At 42.0% G+C, this 17,009-nt stretch overlaps 1 protein-coding gene across 1 annotated transcript in view; it reads right to left on the reverse strand.

Annotated features, from left to right (window-relative positions):
- KIF13B (kinesin family member 13B) overlaps window positions 1-17,009 on the reverse strand; it is a 239,215-nt gene that overhangs the window by 50,218 nt on the left and 171,988 nt on the right. The window contains exons 32-37 of the mRNA XM_067556161.1: window positions 15,313-15,437; window positions 10,715-10,891; window positions 8,476-8,568; window positions 6,463-6,615; window positions 5,344-5,421; window positions 4,585-4,638 (exon numbers count right to left, since the gene is read on the reverse strand). Of these exons, the coding sequence (XP_067412262.1) occupies window positions 4,585-4,638; window positions 5,344-5,421; window positions 6,463-6,615; window positions 8,476-8,568; window positions 10,715-10,891; window positions 15,313-15,437 (680 nt within the window). The remainder of the gene's footprint in view (window positions 1-4,584; window positions 4,639-5,343; window positions 5,422-6,462; window positions 6,616-8,475; window positions 8,569-10,714; window positions 10,892-15,312; window positions 15,438-17,009) is intronic.

Below are 17,009 nucleotides of genomic sequence, written 5' to 3' on the forward strand. Positions count from 1 at the left end.
GATAAGGTTTGTCATAGTGTGGAAACGAGCCCGTTAAAGAGGATCTGGCCTGGGTTCAGATAAGCACTGCCCCAATGAATTACACTTTCTGAACGGGGATCAACATTGACTTTTATTCGTTTATCAGTAGGCCCAGCTCTTGGAAGGAAGCGTGGATCAAGCTGATGCTCTGACATACCTGAGCCTGTTGGTGACCCTTGATGAGCCAGTCATCGAGGTAAGGGTAAACTTGTACTTCTCTGTGCCTGAGGAAGGCTGCCACAATCACCATGCACTTTGTGAAAACCCTCAGGGCCACTGACAGACCGAAGGGCAGGGCGGTGAATTGGAAATGTGAAAGTAAGCATCCTTCAAGTAGAAGGTACTGCATACCTGAAGCTGGAAAGATATTTGGTGCCTCCTGCTCTTTTCCTGCTCACAGGTACTCTAAGACCTGATGGTGTGGGGAGAACTGATAGGGACAGCAAGTCCCTAGATGCCTGGAAGGCTTCAGATGTTGATGGGGCAACCAGGTTACTTGAGTCATCCAGAATTGGCGGCGGGTCTTGCACCGGACTCAACACCCTTTGTGGAGTCGACGATGCCTTTGCAGGTGCCAGTGTAGCAGAGTGGCCTGGCGCGGGTGTCATTCCCTCTGACTGCTTGTCCTTAGATTGACGAGGCAACCTCCCCTTTATCAGCTCACTTCTTTTTGTACCTCTTCTTTGGCACTGGGGATGGGGAGTAGTGCCGGGAAGAGCTCGGTGCTGGTGGTGAATTTCACACTGACGCCGACATACTTGGAGCTGAATCAGAGTGGCTGGGATCTGAGACCTGCTTAAGGGAGGCTTCCATCAGGATAGCCTTGAATCCTATATCCCCCTGTTTTCTCTTTCGGGGCTTGAATCCCTTGCAGATATGACTCTTCCATGAGACTCCTCCAGACACTTTAGGCAGTCAGCATGTGGATCGCTCACAGGCATGTGCTTCCCACAGGAGACACAGCGTTTGAAGCCTGGAGACCAGGGCATGCCTGGCCCCTGTACATGAAGTCCCTTGATGAATGGGACCTACCACTAACTAACAACTATTTACACTAATATTTACAATAAACCATATACACTAAACTATGGAAAAAATAACACTAATGGGAGAAGCCTGGCTTGAAGCAAGAGAGATGTTCCAGCAACTGTCATGGGCGGTAAGAAGGAACTGAAGGGGTGCGGAGCTGGAGGGGCCCCTTATACCGGCGCATATGCTCCAGAGGGCACTAGAGCCAGTCCTAAAGATACCACTAGAGAAAAATCTCTGGCAACCATGCATGCGACATGCGCACACCGGACATGAGCAAGCACTCGAAGAACAACAAATCGGTTGCCTCTGGGTAAGATGGTTTCCACCATTTCTTTCCTGCATGCTTAATCACTTCTTCTCAAGTGATTAAGGGACTTGTTAACTTAACAAGTGGATGTTAGCTGAAATTCAGTGAATGAAGCCAATTTTTGTATCATTTATGACAAAACTGGAAGGCTCAAAATTGTGAGTCTGCTCTGTGATGTCTGTGTGCTATTGCAGAATTTCTAAGAATTTATTGTAGCATTTAATCCAAAACAGTTTCACTGGCACACACTGATTAAGTGACAATTTGCAAAAAGAAGAACTCACACAGATTCATGCAATGAAGAGTCTGAACCAGAGACTATTTCAAACCAGCTAGTAATACGTTAAGGACTGACCAAAGACTTGTCTAGATTAGGAAAACGTGCACCCTATAATTACATCAAAAGAGCTGCACTGGGACAGACTCCTTCAGAGAAGATGCACTACGTTAATGTAAGACGGATCTTGCACTGCTACAATTTACCCCAGCAAGGGATTGGAGGATGGTGTGATTATAAAAGGTTAGCTACACAGGTGGAAAAACCCCAGTACAGACAGGTCATGGATTATGTCGAGTATATTAAGGCTCGGTAAAAAAGAAAGGACCAATTACCATTCCTCTAGCAAAATGGGGACAAAAAAGGATAACTCTGTACATCTTCCACAAAATCCTTTTTAAAGTTAAATCAACACTTTCCCATAAATCCCTGGATACAAACAATGAAAGATTATTCCATGGAAACCTTACAGAATCACAGAGATTAGATATGGAAACAACCCATAATGTCATCTAGTTCATTGCCCAGCTGCTAGTGCAGGATTGTGACACATTTGCTTGTTTCATGTCCATCTAGTTAGTTTTAAGTAGTATGAAGAGGCCTGTGTATCACTTCACCATGCCACAAGTTTCACATTTCTACAAAACTATGAAACAACTGCATCTGAGCAGCTGGAGCTCTGCAATAATTTTAAAAGAAAGATGCATCCAATAGGCTAAGTTTCCTCTCAGTTACAACAGTTTCACATTGGTGTAACTCCACTGTTTTCAGTGGAGTTATTCACTAGCATCAGTGTAGGATGAAAGAGACTAACATGATTTGTTGGGGAAGAGTCAACATGGCTTTTGTAAAGGGAAATCATGCCTGATCAAGCTATCAGAATTCTTTGGGGGTGTCAACTAACATAACACATAGACAAAGGTGATCCAGTGACTAATGGTGCACTTGGACTTTAAGAAGGCCTTTGACAAAGTCCTTCACCAAAGGCTCTTAAGCAAAGTAAGCAGTCATGGGATAAGAGGGAAGATCCTTTCATGGATCAGTAACTGATTAAAAGACAGGAAACAAAGGGTATAAATAAAAGGTCAATTTTCACAATAGAGAGATAAATAGTGGGGTGCCCCAAATATTTGTCCTGGGACCTGTTCTGTTCAACATATTCATAAATAATCTGGAAAAAAGGATAAATAGTGAGGTGGCAAAACTTGCAGACGATACAAAAATCACTCAAGACAGTTAAGTCCAAAGCAGACTGCAAACAGTTCCAAAGGAATCTCACAAAACTGGGTGACTGGGCAACAAAATGGCAGATGAAATTAATGTTGATAAATGCAAAGTAATGGACACTGGAAAGCATAATCCCAATTATACATACAAAACAATGGGATCTAAATTAGCTGTCACCACGCAAGAAAGATCTTGGAGTCATTGTGGCTAGTTCTCTGAAAACATCCACTCAGTGTGCAGCGGCAGTCAAATAGAATGTTAGGAACTATTAGGAACGGGATAGATAAGAAGACAATAAATATCATAGTGTCACTATATGAATTCATGGAATACCCACACCTTGAATACTACACACATTTCTGGTCACCCCATCTCAAAAAAGATGTATTAAATTTGGAAAAGGTACAGAGAAGGTCAACAAAAATGATTAAGGATATTGAACAGCTTCCATTATGTGGACAGATAAGAAGACTGGGACTATTTCAGGTTGGAAAAGAGATGACTAAGGGGATGGGTGAATATGATAGAGGTCTATAAAATCATGAATGGTATGGAGAAAGTGAATAAGGAAGTGTTATTTATCCCTTCACATAACACAAGAACCAGGGGTCACCAATGAAATTAAAGGGCGGCAGGTTTAAAAGAAACAAAAGGATGTATTTTTTCACACAACGCAGTCAACCTGTGAAACTCGTTGCCAGGGGATGTTCTGAAGACCAAAACTATAATGGGCTCAAAAAAGAATTAGATAAGCTCATGGAGGATAGGTCCATCAATAGCTGTCAGCCAAAATGGTTAGGGATGCAACCCTATAGTTCTGGATGTTTTTAAACCTCTGACTGCCAGAAGCTGGGACTGGACAACAGGGGATGGATCACTCAATAATTGCCCTGTTCTGTTCATTCCTTCTGAAGTATCTGGCATTGGTCACTGCCAGAATGGTCTGACCCAGTATGGCTGTTCCTATGAAAATGAGGCATAATGGCAGTATTTTCAAAGCAGAAATATTTTAAAGCAAAGGAATGTAAAGTAAACACAATATAGTAACTTTATAGTGGGATAATAATTTTATCTCACTCATTAGGTGTCCCTAATGCATTAGTTACCTCTGCTGGGACCTTTGGACATGGAAGCATGCAATGAGGGATATCAGGAGAAGAAGAGGTAGAAAAAGGAGAACAGAAACAATGAAAATTCAGATAATGAATTTTTCTCTCAATTCTTAAATGAAGAATAATATTTTAACAAGAAACTGTGGGACATTTCTATGGATGCTGCTATAAGCACTTCATCATCTGCAGATGTTTTAGCATTTCCTACATGGAACAGATATTTAACTATCAACACTAGACTGAATATGAAAACCTGATTATTTCACACAACTTCATTATGCATTAAAACTCCTCACCCCCATATTCTCCATATGCACATGCATATACATTTATGCACATGCACACACGAGCTGTACAGACCATGGGAAGACCCTGTAGTTTATCTAGGCCTTGCAAAGTGTCTCAAAAGTAATTCTTTAATTTTTAAACACAATTACTTCTGAACCATGTCCTGATGATTTTCTTTTATGGTGGGTGATGGAGTGGAATCTGGGGCCACACACCACAAAAAGAAAGAGATCCTCCCTGATCTCCTCTTCAAAGGCCATAAAATGCCATAAAAGAAACGCTCTGATAACTTTTCTTTAGAAAGAGCTTTAAATGCTTACCTTGTGACTGCCAAGGTTATACAGGGGAGTTAAATCTTGACGACTTCCAGATATCTGAAATGGTTAAAGTAAAAACATGGAGTTATTTCTGCAAAATGTTAAGTACCTCCAATAAATGTGTCTTGAAAATACATGAGAGTAAGATAGATGGTCTTGCAGTTATAGCACAAAATTGGGAGTCAAGTGATTTAGGGTGAAATTATGTCCCCACTCTAGTCTATGGCAGAACTTCCATTGATTGGATCCTTCGGTTCTAAGTCTGCCACAGATTTCCTGTGGGATCTTGGGCAAGTCAAAAATCTCTGTCTCAGTTCCTTCATATGTTAAATACAAAAGATAATTCCTACAACTGTATGAGGTATAATTCATTACTATTAGTATTTATAACATGCCTTGAGATATTCAGACAGAAAATTGTAAGCACAAAATATTAATTTGATATTTGGATGAAAAAACCTTCAGTGTTTCAAAAAAGCATAGCACGTACAGAAGAACATTTCACATGGCTATTTTTACATGGTCTGGGTGTTGAGAACAGAAGCCTATGTGATCAGGATATGGTCATTTGTGGGTTGTGCGTGTCTGCTCAGGAATTCACATGCTGGCTTATCTCCCCCATCACCAATCATGGAAGAGGGGGACCAGACCAGAGGCAACTCATTGTGTTATTCTCCCACTCTGACATCTTAAGGCCCTGTGAGTTGTAAGGTTAGATCTGCCCTCCTCATGGAACTGTAGGTGCAACTGTGGCATACTTACCCGATTCACGTTGGGAGAGCTGAGACTCCTCCTGTTAAGTTTTCCTTTCCCCATTAACTGCTCTTTCACCGCAACCTCCTGCAGACCGGTAAAGACAACAGGACAGAAACACTTTACAAGCATCTAAATCATGATCAAAGTGTGGTTTTGCATATCCATGAAAATATTTCTATATAGCCCTCATTCACCAGAGAAAGAAAGGAGACTTCACAATTTAATCTTTAATGTTTCATATATTATGTTGATAGTAGGAAGTCTACAGGGAATGGGGCAAGTTTGTCCACTAGTAGCTGTTTGCTTAGTGGTATGGCTAGGATTTATATAATCTTTAGAAGGTCACTTGCATCTATGAGAGGACTGTATCTCTAACAGATGTGAACAGCAAGATTCCTTTTCCTAGCTGAGCTCCTATTTTAATCCTTTAAACTAATTACATTTGACAGGGAACTTACTTTCAATACTTAGAGTGCAGCACACTTTATTGTTAATTTATATGGGGCAAGCACATACTCAGGTTTGTTTTGCATAACTTTATATCTTTTGCTTGCATAATTTATACCCAGAAATACAATTTTCCATAAATGTCTCTCTCTCTCTCTCTCCTGTATTTTTCCTGGTAAACAGATCAAGTTACAATACTTAAGATTAACCTAATCAATGTCTTGCTTATTGATAGAACAGGCTTGGTTTCTCCAGTGCATAGCATATACAAGATGACGCAAGGTTTGCTAATGACCTCAGAAAACTTGCTTTGTGAAACTCTGTTTAATTCTAAAGCCACCTCCACACATAACTATCTTTTTTGAAATACAATTCTGGCAGTGCATAGGGAGGAATACAGAATGGAGAGTGCCACTGATATCAAACCTTCAGTCCTACCTGTACTGCATACAATTTAGGAGTAACTATGTGAAAGAGCTACCCACTGTGCACTTGCTTCCTTGGATGTTTGTCTGAGGACACTCTGAAGAGCTGAGTTATATACTGAAGTGGTCCTCTTGTTTATTAATCCATTGCATGCACTTATAGAGAGATTTCAATCACAACAGTGTTCTCAGTCAGTATATTTACTGATGTCAACTCTGGCATTTAAAAAAAAAAAAAAAAAGAAGAAGATACCTGGCGAAGACGATCCAGGGTGAGAATGTTCTCCACTGCCAGCACACTCCGCAGGTACTTTTCAATATAGGCTTCTGAGTCAGCCGAAGCTGTGTTTTCAACATTGGCTGCCATCCTCGCTAGTGCTTCCCTCTCCTCAGCTCCCTGAGCATCCTGGGTGGAAGAAAAGAAAGGCTGCCTTGTTTAAAGCAAAAATTTCCAATTAAAAAACCAAAAAAGCCAACCATGCAAAAAACAACACACCTATTTTTTGTATAGACCATAGTAAAGGCTTTAAAACATTGATGATATTGAGTCAACATTAATTTCTTATCTAATTTGGAGGAAGATTCAATCTACTTCTGTAACACACGCAGGAATCCCTAACCAAGGCTTTTTAGGAGCTCCTGCAGCATAGAAGCTGGATGGATGCTTCTACTGTTTTCACTGAATCCAGCCCTTAAGCTGTAAATGCTGGTTATGGTTCTCTTTCCTTAGCAGCAGAGTTTCATAGGGAGATATCACCATTAAGCAATGTAAATACTACTACTGGGGGAATTCTGCACCATTGCGCAAGAGCAGAATTAATGTCCCCCGCAGATTATTTCCCCCCCTGCAGAATGACTGATTCTGACAAGGGAGGCAAAGGGAAGCTGCGAAAGTGCTCATGCTGCAATTACACTTTTTGCCCACCAGGAGCTGATGTAGTGCCAGAAAAGAGGGCAGCTAGCTCATGGGCTGCAGCAGCCAGCCGTGGAGAGGGAGGGGCAGTGGAGGCACGGGTTATGGGGGGACAGGCACAGGGGGTTGCTGGGGGGTCACACAGACGGGGGTGGGAGCATAGGAGCTAGCGGGGTGACAACATTAAGCCAGGGGCTGAATGGGACTGGGGGTGCAGGGACACATGGGGACAGGAGGGAGTGGGGGTGCTGGCCACATGTGCAGATATGCCTGGCTGAATGGGGAGTGGAGGGGCAGGGACATAGTGATGGGGCAGATGTGACTGACTGAATGGGAGAGGATAGGGGTCAGCCAGGGTCTGAATGAATAAGGCTCCCCAACTATCTCTGGCCCCCTCAAACCTGTTCCATACTTCTCCCGCCCTCCAGGTCACTCCCAGGCTCCTTCCCAACAATCACTTCCCTCTCCCTCAGCTCCTCCATTACCCTTGACTCCCCAAGCTTTTGCACTGCTTTTGAACAATGCAGGAAATACATTTCTGTATTGTAATTTAAATGAATTATTACTCAAAGTTCTATATTAATATGCGTAGTAAGGAACCTATTTGTCAAAAAAAATTTCCTGAATCTTTTTCGATGTCTTTATTGTTACAGACACACTTGCTGACAGGTATTTTGAAATAAATGACCAAAATAATTGAAACTGGTGTGATTATATTGTGTTATTTTGACAAATAAAATTCTGTGCACATATGCAAAATTTTGCAAAATTTTAAAATATTTTAGTTTTTTGGTGCAGAATTCCCCCAGGAGTAAAATGTCTGTCTTCAGATATTTTATAACACTAGAGCCAGCCATATTTGGGTCTTTGCCTGCTCCCTACCACATACTAAGCTATCTTCTGAAGGGAAATAAAACTAAGAAAGTTGACAAAACAAACTACAGCTTCAGAAGCACTTTGGGTGTGAGGTTTCTGTCTCTCGCAGTGCTTTCTTGGGGACTGTTATTGGGTATCTGTTTTGACAGAAGGAAGGCAAGAATGGAGGCAATGAAGGGAAGTGTGATGAGGCTCAATGCTCCAAGGGTTAAAGCAAGGCATTATTTGTTAAGGGACAGTGTCAACTTGAAATTTAAATTACTTTTAACCTTTTTGTTTTGTTTTTTGGGTTTTTTTTGTTTTGTTTTTTTTAAATACACAACACGGAAAAATAGTTTGTCTAATTTCTTTCTGTTCTAGGAATCTTAGTTTTTACTTGTAACAACAGTAGCTAATGAATATTCAAAGAGATGTGAGATTTCAATAAATTGGCATCCCTTTGACAGTTTCAGATATTTTCAATTTCTAGTTATTCACCTCTGGAATATTAGAGACTATCTCAAAGGTGACTCCACAGCCAGGAATGGAACTTCGGTGAGACATTCTTCTCAGCAAGCTCTGTGCAAAACCCTATACAGGAAGGAGGAAAGGGGGGGAAAATTGTTGTTTCAGTAAAAAAAGTGTTTTAAATTAATATTTTCAACAGGAGCAAGTTATTTTATATGGCAAATAACAGAACAGACAAAAGAAGCAGGCAGCATTCAAAGGACTTTAGTCCAAATACAGACAAAATCATTTACTTCTATCTTCATTACAGATGTAAAAATTGGCTTATTTTTCTACACAACAAAGTGCCCTCTTAACTAGTAAACAAAGGATTGGCTGGGCTCTAGTTTTTTTGGAGAGCCCAGGGTGACTTGTCTTGAATGTTGGCAAGTATAGACATCAAATTCTTGACCAAAGAGATCGTTATGAAGAATGATTTAAGAGGGCATGGTCATTGTTTATGCTGACTTGGCGCCTCGCAGGGTTAAGAACTGAACTATTGAATTAATGCAGAGATGAGTCATTGAGAGATGCTGCTGAGTCTGAGCAGCCTGGAAAGGTTATCATTGGGGTTTAAAAAACCTCGTGAGAAGATGGAATATTTTGTGTTGGCAAATAGTTAAAAACATCACTGACTCAGCTTGCTGTAGAAATCGGCATTGTTGGAGAGACTCAATACACTCTTTATGATAAATGGAGCCTGCAAATGATTTCTGTGAAATGGGTTCCCCCCTAGTTCTAGATAATGGCAAATTTGCTTCACTCTTTCCTTTCTGGGAATGACTTCACCCCTAGTCAGACATTTAGTGCTGTGCCTCTCTTCCTCCAAATACTATAAAACAGCTCAGACATGTCCACAGGGTTCTGGCTGGAGCTTGGCCATGCCCCTTCTAGTCTCACTCCAGAGTTTGTGTCCAGACGGCAAACTGAGGAGCAGCTCAGCACCCCCACCTTATCCACCACTATGGCTGGCATAGAAAGCTAAATTTTGGGGCAGTGTTGAGTAGAGCACCATCTTCATCAAGGAATGAAGATTTTCAGGGATCATTCGGTGAATAGAACCATCCATTGAGCTCCTGCCTTTCATTTGTTCCTCCCCCTGCACCTTCCATCATGGCAGAACAGGTCAAATGGAGAAAATAAAAGGCCAAGAGAGACGCCTGTTCTGAGAAGCCACAGAAGGGGACGTGTGCCACAACTGCTGCTAGCATATCCCTAAATGTCTCAGATTGCGAGAGAAGTCAGTATCCAGAAACTGATGTAGTGAACGCTAATGATGGGGAAACAGTGCAGGTTTCACTTAGCATACGTAGGCAAACTAGATAAATTTCACTAATCTGCAAAACATGAGCTCCTGGCCCATGAGGATAACCCCTACTAAACTTGACTGGGATTGAAAAGAGTATTCACTAGATGAATACTAATGATACTGAGACGAAAATTCTCTCCAGTATTTAGCAGTGTCATACCAAAGCCATGAAAAAAAAATCTTCCAAGACACTGAAGTTATACTAACCACTTGAAGCCTTTAGTTATTCCCAGACAGGACAAAGCAAATCAGTACCAAGGAAACACAAGGAGTCAAAACAGCAGCTGGGTGTTGCTATTTCTAATGCTTCTTTATGACCGGGTGCTAAAGAGCTGAAGCTGCTGAGGACTGGTGAAATGTAGCATCCCACCTTTTTGATTCTCCAGGTCTCGCCCCCAGCAGGACTCATGAGGAAGATGAATTGAAGATTAATATACAAGTTGCTTTGGTATTTTCAAAGCTTCTACAAAAAGGACCCAGATCACTTTAACATATCAAACAAATGTATTCAGCTAAAGAAAAACTATATCAACAGGAGAACTGGACACTTTTCTTTTTGTACTACAGGTGCATCTGGCTAAGAGTTTATTTAAAGACACTTTTTTTGAAGGCCAGTGTTAAATTCCATTTTGCTTCAAGGGAAACTTGTCAAGGTTCAGAATTACAAACACACAGCTCTCATAAAACATTTAAAATATACAGACCTCCATCTCAACCCAAGGTTGGTAACCCTCCAAAGGGCAACACCAGAGTTAAAATGCTGCAGTGAAGTGAGGCACATACTAGGAGTCTGAGCATTGACTGGGGGCCAGGAATTCCTGACCTCTGTTTGGAGTCGAGCAAGTCAAAAGCTCTTTGCCACGGGTCTCTCATCTCTTTGACAGGGAGTCAAAACTCGCCGTAGGGTTTTAAAAGATGTACCTGTCTCCCATAGACATTAACGCAGATACGTTTGCGCAGCACTAGCTGCATTTCTGCAGGATGGCTGAGCTGGACAGTCACTCTCACAATAAGGAAAACTCTTTCATCTGATGCTGTTCCTTTACTGAGCTGAATGCAGTTATGGACTGTGGAATCCCAGGAGGCTTCTATTTTCACCTGCAAAGGAAGAAAAGCATCTCCTCTAATAACCACAATTCAAAGGATAATTAACCGTAATTAACAAAAAATACATACATTTTTAACTTAAAAAATTTCCAATTCACATAGAACTGGTAAGAAACAAATGTCTGTATTTTATAAGAGGTCATTTTACAATCAATATTCGTCTACCAACAAAGATATTCGAGTTTAAAAATAGAGGTTACGTACCTGTAACTGGAAGGTCTTCGAGGTCCCTATCTGTATTCTATATGTAGATGGGCATTGTGATATATCAAGGGCAGAGGACGGCAGGAGAGTATATGAAGGGAGGTATATCAGCCCCAGGATGATCAGGGCTTTATTCCCTGCAGCCTAACCAGAGCCATGAGGGAGCAATTAGGAGCCAGCTGAGGCCAATTAGGGATCAGCCAGGTGCTCCATAAAAGGACTCCGCCTCAAACACACAGGGCACAAGCTGGAGGGAGCAGAGGTGTTGTGCTGTGCGGAGTGGAGTGGAGCAAAGCGAAGTAGTGGACCAGAGTAGCAAAGCGGGGAAGAGCGGAGGAACCCCTAAGAAGGTACTGAGCCCAGCAAGGGGCAACACGGACACGGCCTGAGAGGCCAGCAGGACTGAGGGGGGAAAGTAGCCCAGGAGAAGAAGCCGCGGCTCCAAAATACAGAGCCAGCAGTCTGCAGCTGCTGTTCATAGGGCCCCTGGGCTGGGACCCGGAGAAGCGGGTGGGCCCGGGTCCCTATCCCCCTCCCCCAGGGAAGACGGGGTGACGGGCACCTTCCTGGCCCCCAACGGGAGCGAAGCACGAGATCCACTAGAGGGAAGCCGGCCATCAGCCACAGCATGCATGTAGTACATTCGAGTGTGAAGTCTAACAAACAGTATCCACTGACCTGCATATGTGGTAGGTCTCCTTATGCTCCAGACTGAGGGCATAAGAGGCAGTGCGGCATGATGCCTCTCCAGTTCTTACTGCGAATTTGGTAGGATCCGAAACAGAGAGGATGGAAGGGAGGTAGTGGAACATAGACAGGGACCACACATCTCAAAGAACATCCAGTTACAGATAAGCAACCTCCAATTCTTCGAGTGCTGGTCCCTACGCATGTTCCACAAATGGATGACTGATAAGCAGTATTCAGACTGAGGAGGGTGCAAGGATGCTGGCAGCAAAGAAGCTTAAAATACTGCAGTTCCCACTGCCGCATCCACAGTGGACGCCTGAACTAGTGTGCAAAATGTTTTGTGTATGTGTGAATGGAACTCCAGGAAGCCATTCTACATTCCTCCAGAGCAGTACAAGGGAAATTTCCTGTTCATTTTGTGAAGAGATTCCACTGAGGTGTTCCTCACATGTGGTCTACAGAGAAATGTTTGCTCAGGCTGTCTGCTAAAGAGTTTTGAGCACCTGGAAGGTATGTGGCTTGGATGGTGATGTGGTTTTTGATGTAGCAGGTCCAAGCCAGACTGCTTCTAGAAAGAAGGGAAGAAACCTTCCTTCGTCCTATCTATTTATGTGAAAGACCATGCTGCTGTTATCTGACATTACTTTGATATGGAAGTAAATGTAGAAGCAGGAGGAAAGTCCTGCATACCAGGCAGACTGCCCTCAGTTCCAGCAGACTGATGTGCTATCTGGCCTCCTGTGGGATCCAGTCACCTTGTACAGTGTGGTTGTACAGGTGAGCACCCTAACCGATAAGGGTTGAATCTGTTAAGATAGTGGCACTAGGGGCATTGCCTACTCTCATTTGTTCTGGATTCAACCACCAGGTAAGACAAGCAATGACCCCGATGGGAATGGTCATTCTGGAGTTGATGCAATCCTCATCTGGTGAGTAGACCGACTGAAGTCAGGCCTGTAGGCATCATAAATGAAGTCTGGTGAATGGTATCACATAACTGCCCACGGTCTGCCTCAAAGAGAAAGGCGTACTCTGACCATAGTCCTTGGTCTGCCAGTAATCTGTGCTATCAGATTGCTCATTGATTGAAATCTTTCTGCGGGGGAGGAAAGCTCTTGCTGAAATAGAGTCTGCTCTGATAAATTTTATTGTCTGTGTGGGTGTTAAAAAGCTCTTTTCTTTGTTCGCACAGACATCTGGCACTGCTAGAAGATGGAGCAGGAACAAAGTCGCCTATCTGACCTCTTGGCTGGAGCCACCTACTAAAAGCCAATCATTGAAATATGCCATCACAGAGAAAACTTTCATGAATACTGTGTGCTGTTGCTAGTCCAAAGGGAAGGATTATGAACTGGAAATGTTCCTAAACCACTAGAAACTGAAGGAACTTTCTTCATAGTGAGGTGGCACTCGTTCTATTGCCCCTTGTTGGAGAATCACCTCATGAGAATGGTCCCTGAAGGGGGACCAGGATGAGGGTTTGTGGGGAGGGATGGAAAGAAACTCTATGGAATATCTTTAGTGAAAAATGTCTAAGATCCAATTCTCAGTTGTGATAGAGTCCCAGTTGTGGGTGAAAAGTGAGTGATAGCCCCCAAAGATAAGGTGGATAGAGGAAGGTTGCATCAATAGCAGTGGAAGAATATTGATTGGTGTGTCAAAAGTAGCCCTTAGTGGGTAGCTGAGAACAGACAAAGATCATGGTAATTAAGGGGGCTGAAAATTGAGGCCTCTGAAGCCTGATGTTTATGTGGGACTCAGCTGGATGCAGGTGGTATAATGTCTATGGAGGGGGTGTTGTCTCCTCAGGGCTGGGATGTGAATTCCCACAGAGTGTAGAGCGTTGACTGTGAGTCTTTCAATGAGTGTAAGGGCTCATCTGTTCTCCATTAAACAAATTTGGCCTGTCAAAAGGGGAGGGATCTCTTATGGACAAACCTGGACACGGGTCCTTATAGACATGAGAGTGCCCCCTGTACTCTCATGGGATGCCTGGGAAGAAGAGTCGGTAGACTCCGCTTCTAAGCTCATGCTTGTCAGGATGCTGCTCATCTGATGGGGCCAATGTACAGTGTGTGTGGGTGGTATCTTCATGACCCGGATCAGAGTGAGGTCTCATAACCTTCTCCATAAGGTGTTTCCTAAGTGAAAGTCACAAGCTTGACGTGTGTGTGGTGGAAACAAGCAACAGATGCTGCACCTTGAAGCAATGTGCATCTCACCCAAGCAGTAGAGACAGCATTGGTGATAGTTGCTCATGGAGAAGGAGTGAGGGCAAGAGACAGTTCTTGAACACCAGGGTTCTGGGCATAGCCCCAGACAGTGAGGGAGTCTCTAGTATGGGGGAAGAACAACCTATACTAACTAACTATACAACTATTTACATAATCTATTTACAGGCTATCAAAGAGAAAAGCTGGAGAAGTCTGTGGAGACAGGAATTCCGGCTCAGATCATGCGATGGTAAGAAGGAACAGGAGAGGTTTCGATCAGTGCTGCATCTTATGCCCTTGGTCTGGAGCACGAGGAGAACTAATGTGCATGTGCAGCCCAACACACACTGCTTGTTAGAATGTATGGACTTGGGCACATGTGCACCCACATGTGGGACACACACAGGCACCAGCACTCAAAGAAGAATTGAGACTTTAAACTCAAGAAGAGAGCTACAAACCCCCTAGATTGAATATACATTTTAAGAGGACAGGACCATTCAATCTTGTTCATTATGAACACACTCCAGAAAGATCAGAACAGATTACAATGCTAGTCTTTGAAAGACAAATTTCAGTATACTTCACTTAAAAACACCCAGTTTTTGTTTGATAGCTGAGAAATATTTGCCTGAACAGTGTTAAAAATATTATTAAAATACAGAGATATTATTAGGCTTGAGGGAAAAAGGGAATTTCCCTGTCCATAAAATAAAAATAAAATTATTGAAAGTTGATACTACATATCTTCAAATAATTAGAAATATCACATGGTAACACTCTCTTTGTGTTACTTGTTTAGAGTATATGTAGAACATTTTTTATAATTTTAAAAGACTGAGGAAATTCCCAGACAAAAACCCACTGTGTTAAGATGCAATTAAAGTTTAGAGTAAGAACTAGCAAATTAAAGGTATAAAAAATTTCAAGAATGTTGCAATTGTCCCAGAACCAAGTATTACAAAGCCAGGAAACAGAGTGAATGGTACACTGAAAAGAAATCCAAACATGTTAAGATATGGAAATGCACAGTTAAGGCACCCAAAGAATTGCAACTCCACTTTAATGTAGTCTTTTGGGGGAGAATATAATAAAGTTCCATTCCTAGGGAACAGTTCTAAAAACAATCAGTCCTAGAAAAGACAAGTGCTGTATACTTGATATGTGAGCCTAGATGCACTCTCGTGATGTCTAGGTCAGTGGAATAATTATTCTGGAATAATTCCTTCTGTAGACAAGCCCTATTAAGAATTAATGCGATGAGAAGACTCCTGATCTAAGCATTCTGGGCTGTGCTTTGCTTACCTCACTCTCATGATGTTTTACAATCTGTAATTCAAAGAATTCCTCTTCCTCTTCCCCAGTAAGCGTAGCATCCCATCCACCAGGTTCTGGGTCATCAAGATTATCTTGAGAGCTAAAGTCATCCGCTAGGAGCACAGAAAGACTCAAAAATGTTTATCCTCCATTCAAAACAGAATAAGATAGTGGCATTAATTCTTGTGTACTGGCCAATTTGGATAATTACTTTCTGCCTATTAAAATTCCACTTTAGCTTCATTTCAATAGGGTATCCTTCACATCTTGCCTTAAACTATTGTGTTGCATTGGACAGTGAGTGTGCTTGTGCTTTGAGAGCCTTTGGTATGAAGTGTGCTATATGAGACCCTATCTATCCTGGGACCTGTAACAGCATTTGAAATAATTATAGACTTGGTGGCAGAAAAACAGTTAAAACATTTTTATCCACAGCTAATGTGGTCACAAATTGTGTCACACACTTGTTTAGAACTACAGTATTGGCTATCTAGGACAAGGAGCCTACAGCAGTTTCAGCTGGAAAAATTTAAAAAAATGTCCCTTGTTGCTTGTGCTAACAGCCAACATATGTTGGAAAACTGCTCTCAAATACAGTTCTGGTGGAGCTACGTGTGGTCACAGTCACTGAACTGTGGTCATGTAAGCAAGGCCTCAACTTAGGTAGGCACTGTAGTACTTACGACTGCCAATATGAAAGTATGCTTATATTATTGATTTACATCATACATATATGTGAAACAGTTCATCTCCCTCTTTCTCTACATCCCTTATCAGACACTTTTCAGTTTGGGAACTCCTTGAATTTACTATTCACCTAGGCTGGAATATTCCAAGAAATCTGATGTGTTATATGCTCAACTCTCACTGAAATTCAATGGGAATTGGGCACATAACTCCCTTAGTTTCCCTTCAAAATCCCAGCCACAACTTTATTTTCATCGATTTTCAGGCCAGAAAGGACAATTATAATTATCTAGTCTGACCTTCTGCATAACAGAGGCTAGATAATTTCATCCAATAATTCCTGTATCAAGCCCCATAACTTCTGGTTGACCTAGACCACACCTTTTACAAAGCCATCCAATGTTGATTTAAAGACTTCACATGACAAAGAATTCATTACATCCCTTGGTAAGTGGTTACAATGGTTAATTCCTCTCACTGTTAAAAAAAAAAAAAAAATCCTGTGCCATATTTATAGTCTGAGTTTATCAAGCTTCAGCTTTCAGCCACTGGATCTTTTTCTACCTTTGACAGCTAAGCTAAAGAGCTCTCTACCATCAGAAATCTTCCCATGTAGGTACATACAGACCACGATCAAGTCACCTCCTAACCTTCTCTCTGGCAAGCTAATAGTCTCAGCTTCTGAAGTCTCTCTCTACAAGGAAGATTTTCCAGACCTTGAATCATTCTTGTAACTCTTTTCCAAACCCTTTCCAATTTGTCATTATCCGTTTTAAAGTGTGGCAACCCAGATGGACAGTGTATCATAGTAACAGTTACAGCAGTGCTGTACACAAAGATAATACCACCTCTGTACTCTTATTTGATGCTTATACAATCAAGGACAATATTAGCCCCTCTTAGCCACACCATCACGGTAGAAGCTCATGTTCTGCTTGTTATCCATTATGACCTTTTCAAAGTCACTACTTTCCAGGATACAGTCCCCCATTCTGTAG

Source organism: Emydura macquarii, unplaced genomic scaffold (genome assembly GCF_026122565.2).
Source record: "Emydura macquarii macquarii isolate MOO-44397 ecotype Brisbane River unplaced genomic scaffold, CSIRO-AGI_Emac_v2 contig_1676, whole genome shotgun sequence".
NCBI classification, from domain to species: domain Eukaryota; kingdom Metazoa; phylum Chordata; order Testudines; family Chelidae; genus Emydura; species Emydura macquarii.